The following is a 13,077-nucleotide window of genomic DNA, read 5'->3' as shown; positions in this document are numbered from 1 at the left end:
ATTATACTTTGTTTACGATGCACTCAGTTTGTGACCACTCTGTGGGCCAGCAGGTTCTGTTTACTTTTGTACACCTTTTTGAGCCACACCCAAGCTCACTCAGCTTCCTGCTCACAGGAATAAGCACCTTTTCAGGCCATCACGTACAACTGATTGACAGTTAACTGTCACTGAAATTTTTGTTAACTAACTTGCAGTTTCTTCTGCAAGTTTTAAAGTTCTAGGTCTAACTAAACTTCAGCTTGGGATATACTCACCGATACTTACCGGAGAATTCAAACTGTCACCCACTCAATGTTTACCCTGTTTGATATGCTCCACTTGCGACTACTCAGAATATTTTTTTTAAGTAACATTTTTAATGAACCAACCTTTACAAGACAAGCCATTAATAACACTCTTTTAGTAGAATGGGCTGCATGATCAGAATAAGGTCTGGAGTGTGTTCTCCTGCAGTAGGATTAGTATAAATGGGTGGTTGATGGTTGGCGTGGACTTGGTGGGCCAAAGGACCTGTTTCAGTGCTGTCTCTCTCTGTGACTCTTAAGAGAGGCTGGGACTTTACACTTCAGCAGTCCTGCCACATGATAGGCATTAGGAAATTCACAACCCCCAGCCAGATTTTGACAAATTTCCCAGGGGCACTCAAGTAGCAAATCCTGGCTGTAATATCAATGGTCCCTGCATTTTATTAATTCAAGGTAACATTAAAAACCGCTCCATTACTGTTATTTTACTTACATGAATTTTGGTGAGTACCCATCCCTAATTCAATATGCTTCCTGCGGACATGCAGCATGCTATTCCTTTATAGTAAATGCTGATGCAAAGTAATTATCCAGCATGTCCACATTTACATGGTTGTTGTCACACTGCATTATCACATTGCTGTTTGTAGCAGCTTGCTTTGCACACATTACTTTCCCTGTTTGCTAAAAAAGTGACTACACTTCAAAAGTACTTAATTGACTGTAAAACACTTTGAAATGCCCAGCAGTTGTGAAAGGCGCTATATAAATGCAAGTCTTTTTTCTTTTACAATATCAGCATCAGCTTTCAAGGGGCCCACATCGATCCTTTTTCCTATAATTGTAAAAATGTGATTTTACTATCCCTTGCAAGTTTCTTTGCATACTCCCTTCTTGTAGCTCTTACTACCTGCTTTGTCACCCAGTCGCCAGTTTTATTTTTGTGAGAGTGTGCCACATTCTACCACCCTTTACACGAAGAAGTCATAGAGTTATACAGCACAGAAACAGGCCCAACGCACCTGCGCTGACCATCAAGTACCCATCCAATCTAATCCCATTTTCCAGCACTTGGCCCGTAGCCTTGTATGCTATGGCATTTCAAGTGCTCATCTAAATACTTCTTAAATGTTGTGAGGGTTCCTGCCTCTACCACCCCTTCAGGCAGTGCGTTCCAGATTCTAACCATGCTCTGGGTGAAAACATTTTCCTCAACTCCCCTCGAAACCTCCTGCCCCTTACCTTAAATCTATACCCCTGGTTATTGCCCTCCATCTACAAGGCACAAGTCAGGAGTGTGATGGAATACTCTCCACTTGCCTGGATGCTCCAACAGAACTCAAGAAGCTCGACACCATTCAGGACAAAGCAGACCACTTGATCAGCACCCCATCCACCATCTTAAACATTCACTCCCTCCATCACTGGCGCACAGTGGCAGCAGTGTGTACCATATACAAGATGTACTACAGAACTCACCAAGGCTCCTTCGACAGCACCTTCCAAACCTCGACCACCTAGAAGGAAAAGGGCATCAGACGCATGGGAACACCTGCAAGTTCCACACACCATCCTGAATTGGAACTATATCGCCGTTCCTTCACTGTCGCTGGGTCAAAATCCTGGAACTCCCTTCCTAACAGCACTGTGGGTATACCAACACTGCATGGACTGCAGTGGCTCAAGAAGGCAGCTCACCACCACCTTCTCGAAAGCAATTACGGATGGGCAATAAATGCTGGCCTAGCCAATGATGCTCACATCCCATTAACAAATAAAACAAAAATTCCTTCCACCCAACCCAGTTCTGTACAGAATGGGTTACCATGTATACTGATTAACCCAGTTGTTTCTGTATGTTTTAATTCATTCATGGGATGTGGGCATCTCTTGCAAGGCCAGGACTTATTTGCTAGTGCTAACTACCCTTGAGAAGCTGGTGGTGAGCGCTGCAGTCCATGTGGTGCAGGTAGAACCGCATTTGTTAGGGTTGGAGCTCTAGAATTTTGACCCAGGGACTGAAGGAACAGCGATATAGTTCCAAGTCAGAATGGTGAGAGACTTGCGGGTAGGGGGGGTATCCTGGAGGTGCTGGTGTTCCTATGCGCCTGCTACCCTTGTCCTTTGAGGCATTAGAGGTTGTGCGTTTGAGAGATCTGTTGAAGAAGCCTTGGTGAGTTGCTGCATTGCATCTTTCGATGATACACTGTAGCCACGGTACGTCAATGGTGGAGGGAGTGAATGTTTAAGGTGGCTAATGGGATGCCAATCAAGGGGGCTGCTTTGTTCTGGATGCTGCTGAGCCTGAGTATTGTTGGAGCTGCAGTCATCTAGGCAAGTTGAGAGTATTCCATCACACTCCTGACGTGCCTTGTAGATGGTGGAACAGCTTTGAGGAATGAGGTGGAGAGTCACATCACAGAATTCCCAGCGTCTAGCCTGTTCTTGTAGCCACAGTATCTATGCAGCTGCTCCATTTAAGTTTCTGGTCAATGGTGACCCCCAGGATACTGAATGGTGGGGGATTCAGTGATGGTACTACCATTAAAGGTCAAGGGAGGTGGTTAGATTTTTTTTGTTGGAGATGGTCATCGACTGCCACTTGATTGCTGTGGAAGTAGAGAGCTTTCCGCTGATTTCCATTGTCTTTAATTTTACAAAGGCACCTTGATGCCACACACAGTCAAACGCTGCCTTGATGTCAAGGGCAGTCACTTTCATCTCATCTCTGGAATTCAGTTCTTTTGCCCATGTTTGGACCAAGACTGTAACAATGCCTGGAGCTGAGTCATCCTGGCAGAACCCAAACTCAGCATCAGTGAGCAGGCTATTGCTGAGTCAGTGCCACTTGACAGCATTGTCAATGACACCCTCCAACACTTTGTTGATGATCGAGAGTAGACTGATGGGTCAGTGATTGGATTTGTCCTGCCTTTTGAGGACAGGATATATCTGGGGCAATTTTCCATCTTGTTGGATAGATGCCAATGCTGTAGCTGTACTGGAATAGCTGAGCTGGGGTGTGACTAGCTCTGGAGCACAAGTCTTCAGTGCTACTCCCAGGAGGTTGTCAGTGTCCATCGTCTTTTCTGTATCCAGTGAGGTCAGCCATTTTTTGATATCATGCAGAATGAATTGAATTACCTGAAGACTGGTATTGGTGATGGTGGGGACCTTAAGAAAAGGTCGAGATGGATTATCCATTCAGCACTTCTGGCTGAAGATGGTTACAAACACTTCAGCCTTGCCTTTTGAATGCACGTGCTGTTTCTGTATATACAGACACCAAAATCAGGCACTCCGGCAAATGCCGGCACCAAGTCTTGGGTTTTTGATTGTATGAGGAAACAAAATGAGGAGTTCAGTTGTTTGGCCAAAGCAGCTCTTAAATTTTAAATCAATTTGCATTTGTGCGTGCGTGTATTTTATATTTATATTATACATGCACACGCTAGAAGGAGGTGATTGAAGTAAGATTAAGGGATGTAGACCAAGAGGGAGAAAAAGAATAATGATGTCAGACAACTTGAAATTGAAAATGGGAGACTCCTAGCTGAAAAGGCAAGTGCAAGATCACGAGGTGTGGAGAAATGAGCAGAGGAGCTGCCCTTCGGCAGATCAAAGCAAGATAGCAATAATAAAATAACAAGATATTTACAGATCTAATCACATGCAACACACTGAATCCCACAGCATATACTTTACCTGGGCAATCCAGCTCATCACTGCCATCTTCACAGGTCTGCCAGCCGTCACAATGCCAGGTTAGAGGAATACACTGAATAGTTCCAGTCTTACAAGCAAACTCTCCAGGGGTACAGCGCAGCTCTGTGAAAGACAGGACAACACTTAGTTACCAAGCATCAGACAGATAATCACCCAAATCCTACTGTTGCATTTCTCCCAGTATTTAAGTGAAGTGCTGTCAGAGGTGTTCCTCCACAATTGGTGTTTAAATGCTGGAAAGAACTGCAGGACAAGCAAAAGAAGGAAAGCCTACAAAGGGTGGGAACTGCAACAAAAATAAAATGGGAGGGTCAAGGCAAAAGGAGAAACCAGTCAGGAGGTTAACCTGTAATACCTGGCATCAGGGCCTTCTCAGGTGCCCTGAACAAATCCTAAATTCATTGAGACACATGTAAGGAACACAAGACCCACAGAAACACTAACCAGTCTCCCTAATGTCAGATGCTCTGCATTACATAGCAGGTCTACCATCTAAAGAGAGACAAGACAATGTGTGTGTGGACCTTCATCAGAACCATAGTTGCCAGTACTGAAGGGTCTACATCCAAAAAGAGTTTGCCTGTCTTTTTACAGATGCTGACAGACTTGCTGTTTAAAGCTACCAGAGTGAAAGGAAAAATCAGTCAACAGATAAAGAAGAAATTCCATCACTGACAACAATGTGCAATTTTTAAGTACAGTTATAAAACACTCACCTGATAAAAGTCTCGCCAGACCTATCCGTGGATCTGCAATAAACAGAGAATAAGCAGTTTAAAATGGGAAACCAGCATCTCTACGCAGGATTACACATTTATCAAGACAGAAAGTCTTTGCCAATTAACAGTTTGAGGAACTTCAGTTGGGTTCTAACCCCTTCGAACATCACACAGCATGTCAGACACCTCTTGCCCAATGCAGACTGTGTATTCCAGGCCGAGCTGAGCCTGACCTTTAAATCAACATGTAGGGGTTTGAGATCAGACATGTCCCTCAGTTGAACATGACTCTCATACGAAGCACTGTCTTGTAGGAGAGGTCAGGAATTAATCCTCAGACTAACTATTCACTCTAGGCTGCAGAGGGGCATCAGAATAGGAATCTAGACCCCAGCCAGCAGCAAAGTCTCTGAGCAATATGCTCAGCCAGTCAAACTCCTGGATGTGGTGTTTTCAGAAATTGGATCTATGACAGACAAAAGGGCATGGTTACGATGTCGAGTTTCCAGCTAACAGGGCTCCAGAGCTTAATGTCACACCTTGTGGCTGGATAATAGCATTGGTTGGTGATATAAATGCCTTTGTGAATGTCAATAAACATGGAGCTGCCCAGGAGTGATGATAGCTAGCTCCACCTGAGTCCTTTTCATCTAGTGAGCAATGTTCTGCTGAAGGGTCTGTCCCGAAGGGCTGAGCTGCTTTTTCTTCCCCTAGATGCAAGCAGACAGTCCAGCTGTACATATCTATCATTGCCCATTTCCATCTCACATTTTCAATGCTGTTACTTTTTCTTTATAAGCTGTTGGAGCTGGGAATGTCGTTGAAGGGTGACTCATTCACTAGACTGTCCAACAATCCCAATGAGATAGAGGAAGCAGAGGAAGGGCAGGGGTTTGAGCAGATTGGTTCCAAACCAGTTAAACCTGGAGTCAGTTTGAAATCAACACAGAGCTCCATAAGCTTTGTATTCCACCTCTCAACATAAAGGTCAGCATTCCATGAGGCTTATTAAATGCTTTTTTGGTCCACTAGTTTTTATTCATTTTTGAACATGTCTCCGCTCTTTCACAATTCCTAATCCATCATTTAGAAAATACTCCTCAAAGGTTTTTTTGGATCAAAAGTGGATGACCTCACACTCAACACCATCTGTCACAGTATTATCCTCTCTTTGGCTCTGCACCTTTGTAACTTTTTGTTCTCCGTTACACAACTTACTGTTTCTCATAACTTGATCATCTGCAAATTGGAGATACAATTTTCAATTTGATCAAACTCATTGATAAATACAGCACAGATGCCAGGGGAACAACACTAGTCACATCATGACTTTATACCATTCCCTCTCCGCTACGTGTAAGTGTTTCACAAACTCTCACTCCCCCTCCCCCAACCAGAGACACTCTCCCCCTCCCCCAACCAGAGACACTCTGTCTTCCTCCCCCCACCCGAAACACTCTTTCCGTCTCCCCCCACCCCCACAACCAGAAACACTCTGTCTCCCCGTCCCCAGCAGAAATTGTCTCTCCGGCTCCCCCCCCCACCCACCGAGAAGAAACTGTCTCTCCGTCTCCCCCCCCAGAAGAAACTGTCTCTCCGTCTCCCCTCCCAGAAGAAACTGTCTCTCCGTCTCCCCTCCCAGAAGAAACTGTCTCTCCGTCTCCCCTCCCAGAAGAAACTGTCTCTCCGTCTCCCCCCCAGAAGAAACTGTCTCTCCGTCTCCCCCCTCCCAGAAGAAACTGTCTCTCCGTCTCCCCCCTCCCAGAAGAAACTGTCTCTCCGTCTCCCCCCTCCCAGAAGAAACTGTCTCTCCGTCTCCTCCCCCCCAGAAGAAACTGTCTCTCCGTCTTCCCCCCAGAAGAAACTGTCTCTCCGTCTTCCCCCCCCCCAGCAGATACTGTCTCTCCGCCTCCCCCCCAGCAGAAACTGTCTCTCCGTCTTCCCCCCCAGAAGAAACTGTCTCTCCGTCTCCCCCACCCCCCCCCAAAGAAGAAACTGTCTCTCCGTCTTCCCCCCCCAGCAGATACTGTCTCTCCGCCTCCCCCCCAGCAGAAACTGTCTCTCCGTCTTCCCCCCCAGAAGAAACTGTCTCTCCGTCTCCCCCGCCCCCCCCAAAGAAGAAACTGTCTCTCCGTCTTCCCCCCCCCCAGCAGAAACTGTCTCTCCGTCTTCCCCCCCCCCAGCAGAAACTGTCTCTCCGCCTCCCCCCCCAGCAGAAACTGTCTCTCCGCCTCCCCCCCCAGCAGAAACTGTCTCTCCGCCTCCCCCCCCCAGCAGAAACTGTCTCTCCGCCTCCCCCCCCCAGCAGAAACTGTCTCTCCGCCTCCCCCCCCCAGCAGAAACTGTCTCTCCGCCTCCCCCCCCCATCAGAAACTGTCTCTCCGCCTCCCCCCCCAGAAGAAACTGTCTCTCCGTCTCCCCCGCCTCCCCCTCCCCCCCCCAAGAAGAAACTGTCTCTCCGTCTTCCCCCCCCCAGCAGAAACTGTCTCTCCGCCTCCCCCCACAGCAGAAACTGTCTCTCCGCCTCCCTCCCCAGCAGAAACTGTCTCTCCGCCTCCCTCCCCCATCAGAAACTGTCTCTCCGCCTCCCTCCCCCATCAGAAACTGTCTCTCCGCCTCCCCCCCCCATCAGAAACTGTCTCTCCGCCTCCCCCCCCATCAGAAACTGTCTCTCCGCCTCCCCCCCCATCAGAAACTGTCTCTCCGCCTCCCCCCCCATCAGAAACTGTCTCTCCGCCTCCCCCCCCCATCAGAAACTGTCTCTCCGCCTCCCCCCCCCATCAGAAACTGTCTCTCCGCCTCCCCCCCCATCAGAAACTGTCTCTCCGCCTCCCCCCCCCATCAGAAACTGTCTCTCCGCCTCCCCCCCCCCCCATCAGAAACTGTCTCTCCGCCTCCCCCCCCCCCATCAGAAACTGTCTCTCCGCCTCCCCCCCCCCCATCAGAAACTGTCTCTCCGCCTCCCCCCCCCCCCATCAGAAACTGTCTCTCTGCCTTCCCCCCCCCCATCAGAAACTGTCTCTCCGCCTCCCCCCCCCATCAGAAACTGTCTCTCCGCCTCCCCCCCCCCATCAGAAACTGTCTCTCCGCCTCCCCCCCCCCCCATCAGAAACTGTCTCTCTGCCTCCCCCCCACCCCCCATCAGAAACTGTCTCTCCGTCACCACCCCCGCGCACCCCCCCCCCCACCCCATCAGAGATACAGTCTCTCTCTCCCTTCTTCCCACCATCGAACATAGGAGGAGATGGCCATTCAGCCCGGAGTCTGCTCTGCCATTCAATTAGATCATGGTTGATCATCTACCTCAATGGCACTCTCCCGCACAATCTCTTTTTCCCTTGATTTCTGTCTTGTGCTGTCTTGAACATGCTCAATGATTGAGCCTCCACAGCTCCCCAAAGATTCACCATCCTCTGAGTGAAGAGATTCTTTCTCATCTCAGTCTTAAATGGCCTGCCCCTTATGCTATGTCCTACGTTCTAGACTCACCAGCCCGGGGAAACATCCTATCCACATCCACCCTGTCATGCCCTGTAAGAAATTTGTAAGTTTCAATGAGGCCACCTCTCGTTCTTCGAAACTCTAGAGAATATAGGCCTAGTTTCCTCAATCACTTCTCATAAGACAATCCCGCCATCCCAGGAATTAGTCTGATATATCCTTCCTAAGATGTGGAGACCAAAACTGTACACAATACTCCAAGTGCGGTCTCATCACGGCTCTATACAGCTGCAGAAAGACTTCTTTACTCCTATACTCAAATTCCCTTGCAATGAAGGCCAACGTTTACCTTCCTAATTGCTTGCTGCACCTGCATACTATCTTTTAGTGACTCGTGAAGAGGAACACCCAGGACCTTTTGGACATCAACACTTCCCAACCCCTCACCATTTAAGAAATACTCTGCTTTTCTGTTTTTTCTATTAAAATGGATAACTTCACACATTCACATTATATTCCATCTGCCATGTTCTTGCCCCTTCACTTAGCATGTTCAAATCCCCTTGGAGCCTTCTTGCATCCTCCTGACAAGTTACATTCTCACCTAGTTTTGTGTCACCAGCAAATTTGGAAATATTACATTTGGTCTCCACATCCAGATCATTTATATAGATTGTGGCCCAAGCACTGATCCTTACGGTACCCCAGTAGTAACAGCTTGCCAGCCTGAGAATAACTTGTGTATTCCTACTGTCTATCTTCTGTTAACCAATTCTCAATCCATTGCAGTAAATTACCCCCAATCCCATGTGCTCTAATTTTGTTTACCCACCTCCTGCGAGACTTTATCAAATGCCTTCTGAAAATCCAATAACACCACATCTACTGGTGCTCCTTTATCTATGCTACAAGTAACATCCTCAAAAAAAAACTCCCAATAGGTTTGTCAAACATGATTTCCTTTTCATAAATCCATGTTGACTCTGCCCAATCATATCATTATTTTCTAAGTGTCAAGTTATCACATTCTTTATAACAGATTCTAACATTTACCCTACTACTGACGTCAAACTAACAGGTCACCGTTTTTCTCTCGCTCCCTTCTTAAATAGTGGAGTTACATTTGCTACTTTCCAGTCTGCAGGCACCTACCCAAAATCTTTAGAATTTTGAAAGATAACCACCAATGAATCCATTATCTCTACCCACCTCCTTCAACAATCTGGGATGTAGCTCATCTGGTCCAGGGGATTTATCAACCTTCAAACCAGTTAATTTTTGAGTTTTTTTTTTAATTCATTCATGGGATGTGGGCGTCACTAGCTATGCCAGCATTTATTGCCCATCCCTAATTGCCCTGGAGAAGGTGGTGGTGAGCTGCCTTCTTGAACCGCTGCAGTCCATGTGAGGTAGGCACACCCACAGTGCTGTTAGGAAGGGAGTTCCAGGATTTTGACCCAGCGACAGTGAAGGAACGGCGATATAGTTCCAAGTCAGGATGGTGTGTGACTTGGATGAGAACTTGTAGGTGGTGATGTTCCCATGCATCCGTTGCTCTTGGCCTTCGAGGTGGCAGAGGTCGCGGGTTTGGAAGGTGCTGTCTAAGGTTGCTGCAGTGCATCTTGTAGATGGTTAACACTGCTGCCACTGTATGTCGGTGGTAGATGGAGTGAATGTTTGTGGATGGTGTGCCAATCAAGCGGGCTGCTTTGTTCTGGATGGTGTCGAGCTTCTTGAGTGTTGTTGGAGCTGCACCCATCCAGGCAAGTGGAGAGTATTCCATCACACTCCTGACATGTGCCTTAGAGATGGTGACAGGCTTTGGGGAGTCAGCAGGTGAGTTACGCACCACAGGATTCCTAGCCTATGATCTGCTCTTGTAGCCACAGTATCTATATGGCTACTCCAGTTCAGTTTCTGGTCAATGGTAACCCCTAGGATGTTGATAGTGGGGGATTCAGCGATGGTAATGCCATTGCATGTCAAGGAGAGATGGTTAGATTCTATCCTGTTGGAGATGGTCATTGCCTGGCACTTGTTTAGTTTAGTTTAGAGATACAGCACTGAACAGGCCCTTCGGCCCACCGGGTCTGTGCCGACCATCAACCACCCATTTATACTAATGCTACACTAATCCCATATTCCTACCACATCCCCACCTGTCCCTATATTTCCCGACCACCTACCTACACTAGGGGCAATTGCGAATGGCCAATTTACCTATCAACCTGAAAGTCTTTGGCATGTGGGAGGAAACCGGAGCACCCGGAGGAAACCCACGCAAACACAGGGAGAACTTGCAAACTCCGCACAGGCAGTACCCAGAATTGAACCCGGGTCGCTGGAGCTGTGAGGCTGCGGTGCTAACCACTGCGCCACCCATGTTACTTGCCACTTATCAACCCAAGCCTGGATATTGGCCAGGTCTTGCTGCGTTTCTACACGGACTGCTTCAGTATTTGAGGAGTTGCAAATGGTGCTGAACATTGTGCAATCATCAGCAAACATCCCCACTTCTGACCTTATGATTGAAGGAAGGTCATTGATGAAGCTGCTGAAGATGGTTGGGCCTGGGACACTACCCTGAGGAACTCCTGCAGTGATGTCCTGGAGCTCAGATGATTGACCTCCAACAACCACAGCCATCTTCCTTTGCGCTAGGTATGACTCCAACCAGCAGAGTGTTTTCCCCGATTCCCATTGACTCTAGTTTTGCTAGGGCTCCTTGATGCCATTCTCGGTCAAATGCTGCCTTGATGTCAAGGGCAGTCACTCTCACCTCACCTCTTGAGTTCAGCTCTTTTGTCCATGTTTGAACCAAGGCTGTAATGAGGTCAGGAGCTGAGCGGCCCTGGTGGAAACCAAACTGAGTAGGTTATTGCTAAGCAAGTGCTACTTGATGGCACTGTTGATGACACCTTCCATCACTTTACAAATGATTGAGAGTAGGCTGATGGGGCGGTAATTGGCCAGGTTGGACTTGTCCTGCTTTTTGTGTACAGGACATACCTGGGCAATTTTCCACACTGCCGGGCAGATGCCAGTGTTGTAGCTATACGGGAACAGCTTGGCTAGGGGTGCGGCAAGTTCTGGAGCACAGGTCTTCAGTACTATTGCCGGAATATTGGCAGGACCCATAGCCTTTGCAGTATCCAGTGCCTTTAGTCGCTTCTTGATATCATGCGGAGTGAATCGAATTGGCTGAAGTCTGGCATCTGTGATGCTGGGGACTTCAGCAGGAGGCCGAGATGGATCATCAACTCGGCACTTCTGGCTGAAGATTGTTGCAAATGCTTCTGCCTTATCTTTCACACTGATGTGCTGGGCTCCCCCATCATTGAGGATGGGGATATTTGTGGAGCAACCTCCTCCAGTTACTTGTTTAATTGTCCACCACCATTCACGACCGGATGTGGCAGGTCTGCAGAGCTTAGATCTGATCCGTTGGTTATGGGATCGCTTAGCTCTGTCAATTGCATGCTGCTTACGCAGTTTGGCATGCAAGTAGTCCTGTGTTGTAGCTTCACCAGGTTGACACCTCATTTTGAGGTATGCCTGGTGCTGCTCCTGGCATGCCCTCCTGCACTCTTCATTGAATCGGGGTTGGTCTCCTGGCTTGATGGTAATGGTAGAGTGGGGGATATGCTGGGCCATGAGGTTACAGATTGTGGCTGAGTACAATTCTGCTGCTGCTGATGGCCCACAGTGCCTCATGGATGCCCAGTTTTGCATTGCTTGATCTGTTCGAAATCTACCCCATTTAGCACGGTGATAGTGCCACACAACACGATGGAGGGTATCCTCAATGTGAAGGCAGGACCTCGTCTCCACAAGGATTATGTGGCGGACAGAAGCATCTGCGGCAGGCAAATTGGTGAGGACAAGGTCAAGTATGTTTTTCCCTCGTGTTGGTTTCCCCCACTACCTGCCGCAGACCCAGTCTAGCAGCTATGTCCTTGAGGATTCGGCCAGCTCGGTCAGTACTGGTGCTACCGAGCCACTCTTGGTGATGGACATTGAGGTCCCCCACCCTGAGTACATTTTGTGCCCTTGCCACCCTCAGTGCTTCCTCCAAGTGGTGTTCAACATGGAGGAGTACTGACTCATCAGCTGAGGGAGGGCGGTAGGTGATAATCAGCAGGAGGTTACCTTGCCCATGTTTGACCTGATGCCATGAGACTTCATGGGGCCTGGAGTTGATGTTGAGGACTCCCAGAACAACTCCCTCCCTACTGTAGACCACTATCCCGCCACCTTTGCTGGGTCTAGTCCAGACGATAAATACCACTACGCCACCCCCTCCCCATACTACCTCTTTATTAATACTAATTTCCTTCATTTCCTCATTTTCACAAGTCCCTTGGTTCCCTAATATTTCTGGGGGATTTTCTGTAACTTCCTCCATTATGACAGACAGAAAGTAATTGTTTAATTTCTCCACCATTTCCCTATTCTCCACGATAAATTTTCCTGTCTCTGCCTGTAACAGCTCCACATTTTCCACATCCCTAAAGAAGCTATTACAGTCTGCCTTTATGTTTCTCGCTAGCTTGTATTCATATTCTCTTTTCCCTTTCTTTATCAGTTCCTTGGTCATTCTTTGCTGGATTCTAAATTGCTCCTATTCTCGGCTTACAACTTCTGGCAACCCTACAAGCCACTTCCTTTGATCTAATATAATCCTTAGCTTCTTTTGTTAGCCACGGTTGATTCACCTATCCTGTTGGGTTTTTGTCTCTTCGAGGAAAGTATATTTGTCGTAGACTATGTAATACTTCTTTAAATCTGTGTATTTTCCCAATCCACCATAGCCAACTTGCCCCTCATACCTTCATAGTTTCCTTTGTTCAGATTTAAGACTCTAGTTTCAGAATGAACTATATCACTTTAAACTTAAATGTAAAATTCAATTATATTATGGTCACTATTTCCCAAAGGCTCCA

At 47.7% G+C, this 13,077-nt stretch overlaps 1 protein-coding gene across 1 annotated transcript in view; it reads right to left on the bottom strand.

The window, feature by feature from the left end:
* dgcr2 (DiGeorge syndrome critical region gene 2) overlaps positions 1–13,077 on the bottom strand; it is an 88,445-nt gene that overhangs the window by 51,213 nt on the left and 24,155 nt on the right. The window contains exons 2-4 of the mRNA XM_068055514.1: positions 5,831–5,932; positions 4,691–4,723; positions 3,954–4,076 (exon numbers count right to left, since the gene is read on the bottom strand). Of these exons, the coding sequence (XP_067911615.1) occupies positions 3,954–4,076; positions 4,691–4,723; positions 5,831–5,932 (258 nt within the window). The remainder of the gene's footprint in view (positions 1–3,953; positions 4,077–4,690; positions 4,724–5,830; positions 5,933–13,077) is intronic.

This window comes from Heterodontus francisci, chromosome 23, assembly GCF_036365525.1.
Source record: "Heterodontus francisci isolate sHetFra1 chromosome 23, sHetFra1.hap1, whole genome shotgun sequence".
Classification (NCBI taxonomy): Eukaryota; Metazoa; Chordata; class Chondrichthyes; order Heterodontiformes; family Heterodontidae; genus Heterodontus; species Heterodontus francisci.
This window is presented reverse-complemented; position numbering and strand designations above follow the sequence as displayed.